At 31.7% G+C, this 18,342-nt stretch overlaps 1 protein-coding gene across 2 annotated transcripts in view; it reads left to right on the forward strand.

Annotated features, from left to right (window-relative positions):
• The window catches only part of LOC118192812 (uncharacterized), a 160,622-nt gene that overhangs the window by 38,198 nt on the left and 104,082 nt on the right, over positions 1-18,342 (forward strand). Inside the window, exon 1 of one of the 2 annotated variants that reach the window (XM_085813360.1) lies at positions 805-1,976. The exons of the other annotated variant lie outside the window; for it this stretch is intronic. Coding sequence (XP_085669486.1) covers positions 1,851-1,976 — 126 coding nt within the window. The 5' untranslated portion in view covers positions 805-1,850. Of the gene's footprint in view, positions 1-804; positions 1,977-18,342 lie in introns of those variants that run through there. 2 annotated transcript variants of the gene reach the window in all.

Below are 18,342 nucleotides of genomic sequence, written 5' to 3' on the forward strand. Positions count from 1 at the left end.
AAGTCAGCTGGTATACCAACTTCGCGGTCTTTTTGCAAGCGGGATCAAAAGTTAACTTTCAGTTTTGTGCATCGAAAATTTTGTCTTCTGGCACGTTGGCCGAATTGCTTGTGTTTGCGTAGAAACTCTAATTTTAACCGTAATTGTTTTAACGATTTTTAACTCTGTTTGGTGTTTTAGGTTTTTATGTATTTTACAATTTTTAATTGATGTTTACAGGTTTTATGTATTTTTTCTTTGCCGCGAAATGAAAACTGAATTGATTGAAGGCGAAATGTATCGAGGAAATTCGAGGAAATACGTTTAATTTAAGTGCTGCAAAAAATATGTGTAATTGCCGTTCGAGGAAGTCATGTGGTTTTAGGCTCAGATGTATTTCAAATGTAATATTAATATGAGGCAGTTTTTGTTAGAAAGTTCTCCACGAAGGCATAGAGTTTCATAGGCATTAGGTCGTCGTAAGTTTTACCCCAACCAGTCTTAGCTTAACAGTTCTAAGTATGGAACGGCCTATGTTCAAGATCAAGCTTAAAGTAGCTTCCGTTTCCTATTGAACAACTGCTTTTTATGTGAGCTTGCAACCTTTTAAGCACTTTATATATATATGTAAGATAAAATATATGAATCAGAATTATAATATAACTATAAACATTAATTCTTCCTCTCTATTCTAAAATCGTAATAACTTCTCTGCATTGCGTCATTTCTAGATCATTCTATGGCCCGAGCAACTCCGATGACGTAATAATTAAGAACTGAAACTGTCGTTGAAAACCAAAACTTTTCTCTTCGCGTGCTTCCATCTTTCATAACGACGCTCTTCAGCTTTTGCTCGCTACTGTGCTAAGATGTGATTTCGCTGGCTTGCTTTCTATCCCAACAATATCAAAAATGTAAATCTTCTGTGGAAGGCACGACTAGAGTGCCAAGTGATTGTGGCCACAAATATCAATTGGAAATAAAAATGGAATTAAAACTGCCTCGACTGCCAAGTTCTTTAGATGTTACCAAGTTAGCATTACTAGCATACTACGAAATCAAAATTCTTCTTCAATGTGGGTCTAATCACGCATCTACAGTGTTCCGGCTTTTCCTTGTGCTTTTAATCATGACATATATATATATATATATATTTTTTACACGTTTGCAAAACATGAGGGAAAATACTCTTGATTACGTAACTGCAGTGTGGTTTTAAAAAGTAATCAATGTATTCATGGAATTAGGAATATACTTCCATGTTATAGTGTCATATTTATTTATGACAAGAAACACTCCAAAGGGATCTATGGAAGATACGCTGTAAGAAACTGGCTCTTATTATTTATATTATGCTGAGAGAAAATAGCTAAAACTGTGCAACTTGACGCGCGCTTCCAGTATTCCGTATATTTAACCACTTGGATAATGATGTGTTAATCAAAGACGTAATAAATACACTGAATTTTATTTCGTTTCAGATAAATTCAGGAAGTTGCTTTTATGAAAGAACTATTATTTCGCTCAAGTATTTCTGCACGAAATAGAAGTGTGGTGTGAAAATAAACTTCTCCAAAACTCTTCAGCGATGTCCTGTTTCGGAGGTAGAGCCAGATAACAATCAGAAGTAATTGTTAGTTGACTTCGTAATGTTTCATGTGCTCTCGATACTGAATGACACCCGACAAGCTCTATTATAGTTCTTTCTCGCTAGCTGAAGCCCGCATTTAGAACACCCTGCGGGTTTGGACACTTAACATCAATGTGTTCGAAAGCGGAAGTTTATTCGATGTCTGGATGTGTCGTCATGGAGACAGTTGGTAAGGGGTGGAGGAGAAAGGTGCTACGCCGGTGTCGAGAATGAAGTGGATATGTGTGTACTATTGCCGGTAGCTTTTTCCGTAAGTAAGTGGCGTGCATGCATGGAGTTCTGTGGGCTATGTGTGAAGGATCGAGTGAAACTGTGGGAATGGGAGTTCCTCAAACGTCAGCAGCAGGTAAAGAAACTCCTTTCGTTGCGTCAGCTGGCTTTTGTTGATGGAAAACTATGGATTTGATTATCACAGAAGTTACGTTTCTAGCACTTTGTATGCTTATTAATATTCATTTGAAATGAAAACTGTTAGAGTTGAAATTTAATTATTAATGTATTCCTTTTTTTATTTCTTTAACTGATTAATTTTTTATGAGCAGTTTTGGAATTTTCTTTATCATTTATTATAAAAGTATTATAGAACTGATAGAGTAAAATTACGCCTTTTAGCTTCGCTTGTCTAACCATTAGTTTTAATTCTAGAGTGCTCTTTCATAGCAGTTCTGTTATTGTTTTCGTCGGATGGCTGTACAGGGTGGGCGAAAAGTATAGCTGCAAAGCTTTCCATCCTGAAATATTGATCTAAACATATATAATAGTGTGATCAGCTGAGTCTTGATGATCACATTCCCTATCAAAGTGATCATATTCCTCATATCCGCGGTTACTTCGTTCCAGAATAGACAGCACATAACTGCGAAACGCTATGTAGAACAGGATATCAATGTAACATAGATAAATTCTGTGAAATATAATTAATAATGTCTTATTTATAACCATTACATTATGAGTATTAATAAATAACAATTAGTATATTAGACAGCATTTCACTTCATACATATTGTATTGTTAATTCAGTGATATGTATTGTTAAAACATTAATTCAAAATTTACTCTCCAAAAGTTTTCCCTTTATCACTAAGGAATTAGACATTACACAGCTTCCCTGAAGTTTAGAAGCATTAGTAGCATCACTTATCTTACGCGTGGAAGCCATTGTAACGTAAACAAAAAATTTCAAAGTATTAGAACTGCATAGATTATTGCTAATAAGAACAGGCAAGTTGTTAAAATCACAGCTTTGGGAAGATCCATGTACTTGGGGAAGGGGAAGAGTCAGATGTTTGAGCATTGATAGCCGTGATTCCCCGCTGACATTTTATAGAATCATGAGGCGAATATCATTTAAGAAAAGAGCAATTCTGCGAAGCGACCTGTGGTCGGAAAACATACATGTTCCCACGATCATTTTCATCTCCGTCCCATTTAGTTAACCCTCTAGAAAGGTATATTGCTCGTCCATTTAGTCGCGATTACTGTAGCAGTATATCGCTTAGCTTGTTTGAGTTGTGTTTAACATTTGTCTATAGACTCTTTCTCACTTGGCATACATTTTGGAACTTCAGAGTATTTTTTACTTCTATTGTGAACCATGGTTAACTGAAATCGCGGTTAGGAGGGTACGCCTGTAGCTCCACTGACAGAGTTTCTCAAAAGAAAAGTAAAGAGTTTTATGAAAACAGTGTCAACACTGGAGGTCGAAGGTTTCTTGTTAATACAGAATGCAATTACTTAATGATCCTCTCGTAAGAAAGATTCCATTTAATAAACTATTCATGATACTTAAATCCTTATTATTAAATAATTAAGAATTTGTATGTATGCTTGTTCCTCTTAAAAACGGTGCCCCCCCCCCAAAACAAAATATATATATATATAATTGCAGGTAATCCTACACCCAAACATGCGCACATCGAAGCCGGAAGTTTGAATTCCGAATTTGCTTTTAATGTTTTGCGTGAACTTAAAAGGGATTTTGATTAAAATCAGTGATTTAAAATATTTATGTTGCCGTTCTGAAAACCGTAAGATACTTTTGTTTCAGTTTTAGTAAAAGAACTGGGCGAAATAAAAGAAATCACTGAGCAATTGTCTTCCGAATTTATTCCATTGCGGAGAAACGACGCCATCTAGAGCCACCAAATTGTGACACACATACTCTTCCACTAGAACACGTGCACTTCTCAGCCCGAATTTTGATTTTTTTTAAAAATTACCTTATATTTTATGCTAATTTAAGGAATTTTGAATTAAAAACTTAGCGATATAAAATACTTCCTGTTGTCACTCGGTAAAACACTACAGTGTTATTTGTCTTTCGAATTTAACCAAAAAACTCAACAATTTAAAATAAATGTTTTGCCATTGCCCAAATAAAAATATTTTCATCTTCCACACAGCATCACTGCTACGTGTAAGCAGTGTGTTGAATGACAATCAAATTTATTCTTTTTTCAAATTTATTGTGCTATTAATTAACAGACTAAGCGATTTCACTTTGCTATTATTATTAATCACTAGCTGGACCCATGAATTACATTAGCTGGATACAGCATATTTTACATGCAGGTCAAAGTGTTCCCATTCGAGTCTGTATGGAGTCCAGCCGGTGAATTGCAGACACAGGTGGTCTTGCATTATATTGATGGAACATTACCTATTTACGCCGGCACTCAGTTCGACGTTTTTCCTTAATAGCAGCGTCACCACGGACTAACATCTCGCTGTACACCTTATTGTCGAGGGTTTTACCTTTTTCCACATATTCTTTGTGGATAATACCACGGCAATCCCAGATACAAAGCATGATCTTTTTAGTCAGGTTGCGCTTTGCAACTCTGTCGTCGAACTCACCAGACGCAGATCAAACCCCTTTTCAGCCTGTGCTAGTTGAAGTAAATCTACTTTTTATCAGAAGTGACGATCCGGTTCAGAATTTTGTCCTTTTGTTGATATTCGAGAAGATTAATGCAGGCCCGAACAAACATCTCCCCTTATCTACTTGAGTCGGGTCATGTGACACCGAGCGATTGAACTTGTACGTCAAGTTTATATGATGCATAGCGTGACTAATGGACATAGCACTAACGTCTAACGCATTAGCAAGCTCTCGAGTGCTTGCATACTGATCTTCTTCCATAACTTCTCGCAGTCGGGCCATTTCAGACACCTTGTACTTAGTGATAACGATATTTGTTTTTACAAATTTCACAACACAATGTTGTAAAACAAGTCTCTTTCTTTCAAATGCCCAAAATCGTTTCGCAAAACATGATTAAACACGCCAACGCGAACATTTTGCGCAGACGATATTTGCGGTGGCGAGAAACTTTCGTTAAAACCCGATATTTTGGGGTGTTGCTGTTGAATTGAATTTTATGTGGTTTAAGCGAGAAGAAAATTATATTTAATAAATAAAGATAAAACATAAAACGTCAAAAAACGCTCCTTTTGAGGTAATATGAAATATGAAATCTTTCAGATTCCCCTCACCCCATGACCTTTACAAGTTTTTCCTTGTTCGCATATGCATATGCCCTTGTTCGCATATGCATATGCCCTTGTTCGCATATGCATATGCCCTTGTTCTTACTATTGTGATTTAAAAGGTATCAAGGATGATTTTATAAAATACAAGATTTTAGTTTATTGGTCAATATTTATTACATCCTGTTTATACAACTTTTCACAATGCTCTTTCACACTCTCTTATTGTAATCCATTTTTGTTAAAGTCTTTACCCATCCTCACCGCTTTTGTAAAACCTCTTTAAGATTCGCAGGAAAGTTTCTTTTGTTGCTTCGATAGACTTAAAACAATGCCCATGAAGCCACAGTTTTAAAGATTCGCGAACAAAAAGAGTATTGTGAAAATTTGTCTTTGCATGGCGTAAAATGCGTTAGTTTATTTCTCAGATAATTAGGTCATTTTCTATGAAATGTTGTTTACAAATATCGCAATAAACTTATATAATATTCTTAGTTAATTCCAAATAGTTAATCTGGTCATTGGTCTTAGTGTATTGTTAATCTGGTCATTGATAATCTTTGTTAACAAACTGGTCATTGATAAAATTCATGATGCGATACCGCTGAAAGCATTTCCAAGTCCATTTAAACGTCTTGTTGCTTTTGGAAAAAGTTCGATGTTTTTGGAGCTCCACCAGTGATACGCTGCAAGCCTAAATCAAATTTTTTTGATAGGATTCAAATGCTACAAACATGCTTAATAATATAGTTTTTTAAATGATAATTGCTAAGCAATAAATCACTGAATTGATCGATGTGTTGTTCGTTAAGTGGAGGATCTTCCAGAGCATGGTCCTTCTTCGACGTATGCTTTGCTTTCCTTAAGCATCTTATACCATTGAAAATATCTTGTTTTTGATAAAGGGATACCTTTAAAGCTTTGTACTACTTTTCACAAGATTACTATAAGAAATTTCATTGCGAAAATAAAACTTAATGCAAGATTTTTTCCCAGTTACCTTTACTATTTTCGAACATTGCCAAAGTATTTTTTTACAATTGAAAACGGATTTATTTGAGAACAAAAAGATATAAACCGTACATTGTTCCCAGATATCAATGAAAATCGTTGTCACTCGTGAAAAAGTTTACATAATGATTTCCTAGTCCTGTTTTTAGAAGTATTTTATACGTACTTTAGGTGTATTATTGCCCATACTGTTTGGTCCCAGAAGTGTATTCTTATGTACACTGCGAAAAAAAAAGGGGGGACAGTTCTTATATCTCCCATTCTACTGGGCCGATTGACAAAATTCAAATTTCGTTTTTCATGTCTCGGAAGCGCGACTTAGGATATATATTAGATTTATATATAGCATCATTCTAACATAGGTATTTTGACACAAAATCGGACTTTTCTGAAATAACATACCAATTGTTTTCCATATTTCGATTCTTCGACTCAAATTATGCCAGACTGTCAAGTTTTGTAAAAATCGTACGAGTAGTTTTTAAAAAATTAGCTCTCAAAATTTTAGCTCCTCAATGTTAATAGAATTTGGCATATATTTATTAATAGCTCTTTTTTTATTAATTTTTTTTGATTTTTCCTTTCACATTTCGAAATTTAGGCTCATTCCAAATAAAATTCACCTATTTTTTGTGTTTTATTTTTAAAATTTCTATTTTTAAATAATTTTTATAAATTTTTCGAAAAAAATTTTGAATTGTAACCTACAAAATTTTTACCATCATCTTAAAGTAGGTATAGTTCTAAGCATACCTGCAAAAAATTAGAGTTTTTTTACTCAAAATTTTCTAAGATATACACGAATTTACATATTATTTTCGCGTTTTGAAATTTGTCTTTTTTTTTTTTTTTTTTTTTTGAGCGATAATAACGCCAAATGTCGTTTATGGATTTTTGTTACAGTGAATTGCCACAGCTATTTTTAACCTTAAATTTCAAATAACTTTTTAGGGAGAATTAATTATATGAAATTTTTTCCCTCAATGATGCATAATAGATATTTATTAATACTATATGAAAAGCTATTTTTTTTTTAATTATAGATGATGATATTCAAATTTGTAACTTTAAAATTTTTTTTTTTTTAAAAATAATTGTAAGAGTAAATTTTTACCTTTGCCGTGTTATCGTCTGCTACTTTACTTTGTATTTAAATTGCATTGTCTAAAACTGAGAAAGTTCGTTTGATGTTTATTTTTACTATGTTTTTAAACAAACAGGACGTTTATAGTTTGGGTCATGTCCCAGCTTTAAAAAATATATATGTAAGTATAAATTTTTAGATTAATCCTCTTCGAAAAAGTGTTTTAAGTAGCTAATTTTCTCTCGTGTTATAGAGTGTATAAAAAACATAATCTTTAATATGATTTAGATTGTTTGTAGCTGATATAATAATCGGGTTACTCAGTGGTATAGAATAAACATTGCTGGACTATCTCGTTCATTTGCGCTTTTGCAGGTGACGATGGTGGTTCGGTAAAACCATCGAAACTAGTACTGTGAAAATTTGAAAATATAACGCTGATTTTTGTTTTTTGACTTCTGAATTAGTATTTGTTCGGCGTGTTATTGTGTCTTAATTGCTGGACTATTTTATTTCTTTGTCATTTAACAAATAATCTTTTAGTTAAAATATTTATCCTTTGGACTTTGCTTTAAACTTTATTTATAGTTCAAATGCCTAGAAAATTAAAAGCTGTCATCAACTGACTCAGTTGATGTAATTGATATTTTTTTTTTTTTTTAAATGACAAGAATGCAAAATTTATGGAAGTGTAGCAATCGAAAAATTTTAATTTTCTTATGGTGAGCACTGAAAATAAATGTAGAAGGAAGAAATGTAGGGAGAAAAGGAAGCAAAAATTTGAAGGGGATTTTGGCTGTCAGAAATACCAAGATGTTTCAAAAAGTTTGACGCTTTTGAATATACTTTCAGAATACTTCAAGGAATTTGGGTGTTCAAAGAGAAAACACTTGAACGCGTACACCAGCAAATACCATCAACTGACCTTGTGCTAACGGAAAAGACAAAAACGATATCATTGCAGATTAAAGTGAAGAGCGACTGGTTTGCAACTACATGTTTGTATAATTTTAAATTACGTTATCGAACATCATATCATTATAAACGGAGAATCCCATGATTTCTTAGTAGAATTATTTGAATATTCATGAATTTATCCAGTGATGTATGTGCATGTCACCTAAAGACGTTTTCCCTCTTGATGAAACCAGTCATTCCTTTCATCTCATGCCTTAAAATGCTTAGCTTTTAAAGACTGATAAAGGCTCAGACCAAGTACTGATGAAATGGATTGGATTGGATTATTAAGTTATGGCAAAGCAGAGCTATCTGCCCTAAAAGACCTTTGTGAAGAACTTTCTAAAGGAAACCAGCTGGCATACACGTTGCAATGAGAAAAACCGCGAAACGGCCATGCAACCAGCCCGTTCGCCGGGATTTGAACCCCGGAACGAACTATCAGTGTTCAGCGACTTTACTGCTCGGCCGTTTATGGGCCTTTATGAAATGGAAGGCGATAACTTTATTTAAAATGAATGTCAGAAATACCAAGATGTTTCTAAAAGTTGGATCCTTTTTAATATACTTGCAGAATGCCTGAAGAAAAAAATAAATTTTTGCATAAAATTTAGTATTTTTTTAATTAAAAACTTTTCAATCTTATGATTTTTGATTCTTGTGATTTCAAAAATAAAATATTTGACTAAAATATGAATAACATTTTAAGAAACTAAATGTAGGATGATAAAATTGTGTAAAACAATGAGCACTATGTTAAAGCTATTTAAAGCAATATATGCAAGTCATCCTAAGTTGAAATGTCGGTTATACATCTTTCTCATTTATATATCTTTTCTAAACGAAACATTGGAAGGCGTGTTAACTGCGCTTTACTGTATTTTCTCTTTTAATATATTCACTTTTCATAGTATGGGATAGTAGTCTATATAGATATAGTAGTCTATATAGATATAGTAGTCTATATAGATATAGTAGTCTATATAGATATAGTAGTCTATATAGATCGTAGTGTGGCACATAAAGTATTCTTCCGAAAGAAGCGCAATTCAAATAAATAAAATCAAATTCTGGAAAATTTATATTAATAAATATATTGAAAATGCTCAGTTCGAATGAATAAATAGAAAATTTGAAGAGATAATGCAACACAAACAATTAAAATAAAAGTCTAAAAATTTAAAAATAATAACTGTGACAAAAAAATAAATCATAAAGAAAACTATTTGAAAAAAAAGTAAATAAATAAATGATACGTCTTATATTTAAACTGCGCAGTTCGAATGGGTAAATAGAAATTTTTAAAACAGTTATTCGAAAGAAAGCATGCAACTTAAACAATTAAAATGAAATTCGAAAAAGAAAAACAAATACTTAAAATAATAACATAAAAATGTAATATAAAGAACATTATTTAAAAGAACGAACGTTGTGATTTTTTTCCCTCTCACGGGAAAGGAAAATAGGTTGCCATATATTTCAAAAATAAAATATTTGACTAAAATATGAATAACATTTTAAGAAACCAAATGTATTCAGAAATTCGCCAAATGAACTATTCTTGGCGCAAACTGAAAAAAAAAGCGCCAACATAAATTTGTGAATTTCTCCGTAAATTTCGCACCAAATTTTACAAAATTTCATATTTGGGCATAATTTGAGTCGTAGAATCGAAATATGGAAAAAAATTGGTATGTTATTTCAGAAAAAGTCCGATTTTGTGTCAAAATAACTATGTTGGAATAGAGCTGTATATAAATCTAATATATATCCTAAGTCGCGCTTTCGAGACATGAAGAACGCAATTTGAATTTCGTCAATCGGCCCAGTAGAATGGGAGATATAGAGCTGTCTCTCCCTTTTTTAAGCGCAGTGTACATATAAAATTACAATAGTTTTTAAATAAGTTATTTAAGACACATTTTAGTGATCATTATATGCTGATAATAAGTTAGATTACTTTCGCTATCATAAACCCCTGTAAAACTATTTCTACCTACTGCATTCTGTAATTGCAGGTAAGTCTGTGCACAGATGTAGCCGAGCCTGAAGAGGTACGATGAATTTATAAACCGATGTTAATACAAATTGGATTTGTTAATAATGAATATTGTAAGTATCGTAAATGTATATGTTCAAAGGCTTCAAAAACTTGTGTATAAGATCGCTGTGCACTGATAATTCGTCTCTCATTTGGGTCTGAGAAGGATAGCTGCATTAAATGGCCTTCGTTGTTTTCCTCCGGTAAAAATACGAGCCACTTCTTCGTAGAGAATCTATGTAATGGCCACGCATCAAAATATAGGCTTCTTTTAAATGCTTTTCGGTAATGTAGTGCATGTGCATTATAGCGCATCCGATACGCATTGATTTAAGAGAGAGTGCATTTGAACCTCTTTAAGCTATTGCCAAGATAAAACATATTGAAAAAGGTCATAAAATATCTCAATTACTTGTTCATATAAAACTTGCTCCGTTTTGCCTATTCATATTCAACGACGGACTCCGCCTTGCTCCATCACTGCTATAGTCTATTTCAAAGAATTTCTGACCATCGCCCATTTGCCGACACGTGTCGTCGTCACCCCACAGCACCTATTTTTTCCATCTCAATTGCGACATAGTTCAAGTCTTCCTTCATTCGTGTGCTTTTTACGAAGCAAAACCCGCTAAAGGAAGTGAAGGGCGGGAGAATTAGGTGTTTGAACCATCTAACGTAGCTGTCGCTACCGTAGTTACGAGGCAAGCCGAGTGAGAAAAAAAATAACCCCGAAGTGCCTATCTTGAGTAACAAACTGTAGCCTATTCTTTTAATTGCTGTTATTTTCCTTTACAACGAAATAATTCAATTATCAAAACGTATTCATCGATAGATTTCGAGAAGGTATATGAGAAAATATAGAATCTGAATTCCCTTATTCTATCCAGCATCTCACTCGGTCAAATTTATGATCTAGCTGAGGTCACTTCGCTCTATCTAAATTAAATAATCCAATCCTCTTTAAATCCCTTATTCTCTCCCATCTTGAACATCTAAACTTTAGGGAGTTGTATTTTAAAGAAAGAAATGTAGTTCTTTTTCTCAAAGTGTTGCTTTTTCTTGCAACTTCTCATATCATTCATTGAGTATCCAGATTTTCTTAATACACCTCGAAGGTGTAACTGTTTTTTTATTATATAAAATTGTGTCTTGGGAAAATAAAATCCGTAGATCGGATTATGCCATGGAAACTATCCAACGAGAATAATGGAAAGAATCTGGAAGCAGTCTTTGACAACTATAGCTACTGCCAAAACGCAAGATCTTGAATTTATTTTCTATTTACTTTCTTGCACAGCGGATTCTCAAAATGTTACTATTCGGTAAAGTGATTCAAAATCAATAAATGCACATCTCGCCCAAATTTGCCTTTCCTGTCCGTTACTTCATTTGATGTAGCAGCATGTTTAATTTTTACATAAAGAATGGCACTTGTAAGTAAAGAATAGATAGAAACTAGCTGCCATCAAGTGCCCCTTTCTTATGAGTGGATATTTAGTACTTATGATCTAAATTAAAATAGAATTTTCTAAGTCTTGGTTTTGTGACTTGAGTGGTGTTATGAGTTTACGGCAAAGCCTCTAGGCTTATCTGCTTAAGGGGAGGGATGGCTTTGTGGAGGACTTTATAGAGAAACTGCCTCGTATACACATTTCACATGAGAAAAACCACAAAATCGCCCATGCAGCCAGCCTGTTCGCAGGATTCGAACCTCGGACCGAACTACCAGTATTCAGTGACTTTACTGTAAGGCTAAGTCTCGAATATAAGTTTGTGGAATGTTAAATTATATATGTATAATTTCAATAATGATAAATGCATTCAATGATAAAGAGATATCATAAATGCATTCAATGATAAAATTTGAATAGTTATTTAACTTTTTCAGTTATATCTAAGATTTCATGTTAATTAACCAGCTGTTATGATTTGAACTTTTAGTTAAACTTTTTTTCTGTAATCCTCATCAGAATGCAAATAAGTTTGCTATGTCTTTAAACTGATGAAAGGAATGTGTATCCAGATTTTTAACTCAAGTTAGAGTTTCTGGCAACCTTGCATTGTAGTTACTATCGCCAGCTTTGCCGAAGTTTATACTAGTTTAGCATCTTACTAGTCGACGTTTAAGATATACACCATTAATTATCTTAAGTCAGTTTAAATAGTATATTTTGTGTGTAGTCTCAGGCTACATTGAAATTAAATTCATCTTATGTTATTTTAAATATACTTAAAAAAAAAGGACAACAAAATAAAAATAATAGTAAAAAAATAGTGTTAATTAACATTTGGTATTATGCATCATTAATAGAACTAAGGGGAAAAATTCCACATGATTATTTTTTCTTAAAAATTTATTTTGAAATTTAAAGTTAAAAATAACTGTTGCAATTTATTGAAGATTGTACCAAAGTACATTAACACGTTCGGCATCATTATTGCTTAAAACAAAAAAATGTGAAATTTGAAAATGCACCGTTATATAAATTCACGTATGAATAAAAAACTGTAATTTTTTGCAGATATACCTAAAAAAATACATGAATTTTAAGGTATTGGTAAAAATTTTATAGTATATAATTCAAAATTTCGAAAATTTTTTAAAATTATTTAAAAATACAAATTTTAAAAATAAATTAGAAAAAAAAATCTGAAAGGTTTCAGATTTTAAATTACGTCCAAAGGGGCGTATCTTTAACATTTTGTGTGTTACCTTTATTTATTAAATATCATGTTCTTCGCACTTAAACCATAAAATTCAGTTCAAGAGCAATATCCAGAATAATTTTAAAATGAGCATATCTTTAGAATTTCTGATACAAAGTTTCGTGCGCTGGAGATATATATATATATATATTTTCCGTACAGTGTTGCCATTGCTCACTTTGAAATCTTACATATGATCTGAATGAAAATATGAAATATGTAATAAAACAAATTTCAAATTCAAATCAGAATTTCCACATGCCCATATTGTATGGAAGATTACGTTATTCAAATTTTGGTGGCTCTAGGTACTGTTGTTTTATCGCAGTGCAAGAAACAAATACATTCATGCAGATTCTTCATTATTTAATTTCTTTAAATATAATACAGGGCAATGATATTTGGTGGCAACAATTTGAAAAGTGAAACAACACTTATCGTGAATCAATGCAAAATGCCAAAACGAAATTAATAGTTCTGGGCAAATTGCCTCTTTGGACTGAAAACGTACAAATTTTGTACTGAGTCTAAATTTTGAACTGTGAAAAAAGGAATTAAGTAAGTTTAACAAACAACAACAAAAAAAAAGAAAATTAATAAATGCTATGTACCAAATTAAATTAAAATTCTGAAAAACTAAAATTCTGAGAACTAATTTTTTAAAAACTACACATGTGACTTTTACAAAACTTAGCATTTTGGCACAATTTGAAGCATAGTTTAGAAATATGGGAAAAGATTGATATGTCAATTCAGAAAAAGTCTGGTTTTGTGTCAAATACCTATGTTAGAACAACGCTATATATGAATCTAATACATATCCTAACTCGTGCTTTTGAAACATTGAAAAAACACAAGTTGAATTTCATCAATTAGCCCAGTAGAATGAAATAGTATTATGCAGGTTATCTTCCTGTCCTGTTAACTGTCACTTTTTATTGGGGAGGGGTTAGTGGCTGTACCTAAATTTGAAATGTTAAGATTTTATATTTTATGCTAATGCTTTAATAATGTTTAAAAAAAGTTTAAAAACTTAAAAAGCTTTAATAAAATGCTTTAATAAAGTTTTGTGAAGTTATTTTGAGGATGGTTGATTTCCTTTTTGAAGTTAGACTGCTTTTAAAAAAAGAAAAGGATTAACTAAAAGAGGAACTAAATTAATTACACTGATTCCATTTAATGGATGTTTTAATAAGCAATGCGTGTTTTAAAATTGTATAACAAAATTTATAGTGTAAGCTTTTGCAGTGTTTACACACAAAATCGCTTCCATGCTTTAAAATATTATTCTTTTGCAGTCTGTTATAAATTAAGCCTGGAATAAATAAAAAATTTTCCTTCGCTAGTTATTTTTGTAATTAATTATAATTTTATTAATATAATGGTATTAATAAACCAATGTACCACATTTCTACAATATATTTCTTAAATAGATTTCAAGGGCATTGAAAAAATAAGATAAGTGATAAGCAAATCGATAATCATTGTGAATAATCATCTATAAGGTAACTGCTTCTGCAGGAAAACAAAATCAGTTTGAAGCATGAGGGGGCATCTTAGACAGGGTTCATTGGCATTGAGTTCTGTGTCAAAGATACCAGTAAACAACAAGCTTAACGGCATGAAAAACGTAAGAGCAAAATTTTATCAAGAGAGTGTAGCATTGGAAAGGAAGCAAATTGAAAAGAGGTCCTCAGTTAGCTGTAAAACTGGAATTAAATTTATAGTGTGATATTAATGAGCCAAGGAGAGGAAATAAATTCAGAAATTAAATTTAAAGAAGGAATTGAGTGTAGGTTAAGAATAAACTTGTAATAAAATATTTGCTATCATCATGAATATATTACAAGGAACAATAACAACAACATTTTTTAAGTGCTTTTTAAAACAGGCTATGCAAATATCAACATTTACCAAAGAGTTTACCAATAGCTAATCTTTGAATCTGATGCTGGTATGGAAATGAGATCTGAGTCTCATTTAAATAAACTTTAGTACAGTCAAAAGTCTTTAATCCGGACTCGTCGGGACTTCGGCGATTCCGGATTATCGATTTTTCCGGATTATAGATCATCAGTTTAAATCTGGTACGATGGCATGCAGAAATTATAAAATTAAAGATATGAAACTGTAATTTATAAAATAATGAGCAATTATGATCTAAAGGGTATCAAAATTTACAAAAAAAGAAGCTTAATATTTATTTGTTTACTTTATTAAACATTTCTTTCAACGCGCGCATGCGTAAAGCATACATTACACATAGCCGAAATTAGAAAATTGCAACCAGCAAACTATTTGATTTGTATTCGTGATATTTATAATGACGAGGAATTTGATTTAAATCATATCAAAGACGGAGTACATCGAGATGAAATACTACATTTAATAAGGAATTATAAGCCGAATAAAATGAAAACATCTGCCCTGAAGATAACGATAGTGCTGACAGATCAACTTCCAGTTCATTGCGCGTCACGACGTCCCCCCCGCCCAGCGCAGAGCATGGAGGTAGGAAGTAAGATGGAGTCGCCCTAAACAAGTTTCTCCCGTACCCTGCTCTGAAGACCGGCGATCCCTACGTGGTGACCAAAACATTGGGTCATTTACCATTGAGTTCAATGGGATTTGACGCGTTTGGATGTAAATATTTTGTAATTACGTTGTAAATATACCTATAAATGTATATATTTTCTTTTTCTACCGCACTTCAGAGTCCTAAGTATATGAAAACAACATTTAATTCTGAACGGAATCAAATGCTATACTTTTCACAGGACAATTTTCTCAGAATGGTTTAATTTGAATGAAATATTTTCACAAGTTTTCGTTAATTACATTGGAAAAAAAATTAAGGTAATTCGATTTTATTCGGTTGAAGTACAAAAATTAAGATCAAAGTTTATTGTATTATTAATATTAAAATTATGCATTATTTCTTTTCAATTTATAGAGTTTCTTCCTAAAATACTTTCTTAAATATGACATGATTTTTTGGCTTCTGAGGCATTTTTTAAATCGAAAAATGTATGCCAATTTATAATTAATGCTCTATTCGGTTCATTTTAAATTAGAGAATTATTAGGAATTAGCGAAATACTTTAAATAGTACTTGACTTTCTCTGAAGATTTCTGAAAGTTAATAAAATAAGTTTTTTTTTAAGTATTATTTAAAACTTGTAACTGAGTTATTATAAAATGTAAGGAGAATAATTCTTTTAATTATACTTACCAGATTTTTTTTTACCCTTCATTTCAACAATACATATTCCAAAACTGTTTATTACGTTCTTAAGTGCACATCTCATAGCATTTGCTTTACAATACCTTTTAACAGATTGCTTTCCAATACGAACAATTCTTACTTAAATAGTTTTATAACGTATTTGTCAACAGGATTTCAATTTATGTTTACAATTCAATATTAAGGTTATTATATATTTAGATAACATTTATAATCATTATAAATTAAGATACATTTAATAATTAGATTTCTTCACAGTATCAAGGGAAAGCTAACTTATTGGCATATCTGTGTGTATATTTATTAATTTTGACGAGGATTGCAGTATTTGATGGTAATTTTATTTTTAATTAACCTAAATAAGTAAAACGTGTAAGGGCAAAGTGATTATTTTTCAGATATATAAAATTAAAATGATGAGTTTAAAATGGGCAGCAGTAAAGCCTCTCCTCTAAAAAATTTTAAAAGGTACATGTTAAATAATATATGGATGTGAAAAAAATTTGCTTTATTTCAAACATTTTGGCGTTTGGAAAATAAAATAAAAGTAGCGAATACTCTATAAAGGGTATCGAAAGACGTATACAATTTTAAATGTACCGTAAGGTGTTTTTAATTCTTTAAGCATAACATTTTTCTTAAAATCTATATTTTTGTAGTTCAACAGCTTAGAATTTTATAAAACAAATTCATAATCAAAATTGCTGTTGTTAGTTATCGAAAGATAACCAAGATGTGATTTTTGCGTAAATGTCACTAAACTATACAAAGTGCTATTATCCATCACACTATGAATGTTTTTCTCATGCGAAAGTGTCCCTTTTTCGATTTTTTTTGGAACTGTCGTGTGTCGAAATACTATCAGAACCCTGTCAAGCGAGCTTCTGAATGTAAACAAAGAACACCCCATCTGGTGACCCAAGCTTCAAAGCAGTGCTTCACTTCTAGCGCCGGTGGGCACCTCCTTCCTTTCCTACCTCCATGGCGCAGAGCAGCGTGAAATTGATGAACAGATTTCGGAACGGTTATATAAACAAAGGATATGCCTTTATCCATTTTTTGTAGCAATTCCACTTCTTGTTTGATGGACATCGATTCATACTTTCGTTTTGTAGATCCTTTGGGAGCTCCAGCATCGGAAATTCTATTTGACATAATCGAAACTTCAAGCTTACTTTTATAAAATTGCTCTTTCAGTCTGCAAAAAATAATAATCCGGATCCAATTCGAAGATTAAGGAACAACGCAATCATCAACGTTAACTTAAATAGATAATTAGATAATTTTAGCTTATACCGTCCGTTATATATTAAACGCTTATGCGCATGCGCAGAAAGATTTTAGCTTTGAGGTCCGGATTATAGATCATTCCGGATTATGTATGTCCGAATTAATGACTTTTGACTGTAATAGGAGTAATAATTTCTATTTCAGTATGAGGAGGAAGGAGGTATTTCTCAAAATAAGATTAAGACATTATAATTCCACTTACAGTGGAATACTAATAAGAAGTTATTTAACATTAAAAGAGCTCATTATTGATATTGGATGAGAATTCATTATAATATTTCTATATTTGTTGGCAGCAACTGAGATGGTAACCTAAACTAAAATGTCTGTAAGAATGAAGAGCTTAATGTAAGTGTCTGTAAGAATGAAGAGAGGGAATGAGTTTGTAATGAAGAGTTTATAAACAATGTTAGACACCCACACTATTCAATAGCTTTCATGATTGTTAAGAAAACCAAAATTGAAACATTATCTTAGTCTTCAATTAATATTGAAATGAGTGTGAAAACAAAATCTGGCTTTGTTTCTCAATTGCATTTTATTTTACGTTGGGCCTCTGTATTCATATAAATTTCATCAATCAGAGCATTTGAATCGTTAGAACATTTTTAATTAGAATTCATTCCTTTAATATTATCATTTCCATGAATAAACCATACATTCTTTTTTCAGTTAAATTGAATAAGTTTTTTCTAAATCAAATAAATTTTCTAAATAATTTTCTAAATAAAAGATGAATTATGCTTCATCAAATTATTATTAATTGTATTACAATGCACATGCATTAGTATTGTAGAGTCATATTTTTTTTTTTTTTTTTTTTTTAAAGTAGGTAGACATGAGCAATGAGCTTGTCGGGATTCGTACCTGGACCTCTCAAATATGTGCTG

The sequence above is a fragment of the Stegodyphus dumicola genome, chromosome 3, assembly GCF_044657685.1.
Source record: "Stegodyphus dumicola isolate Sdum_Otavi_A_Nest chromosome 3, ASM4465768v1".
NCBI lineage: Eukaryota > Metazoa > Arthropoda > Arachnida > Araneae > Eresidae > Stegodyphus > Stegodyphus dumicola.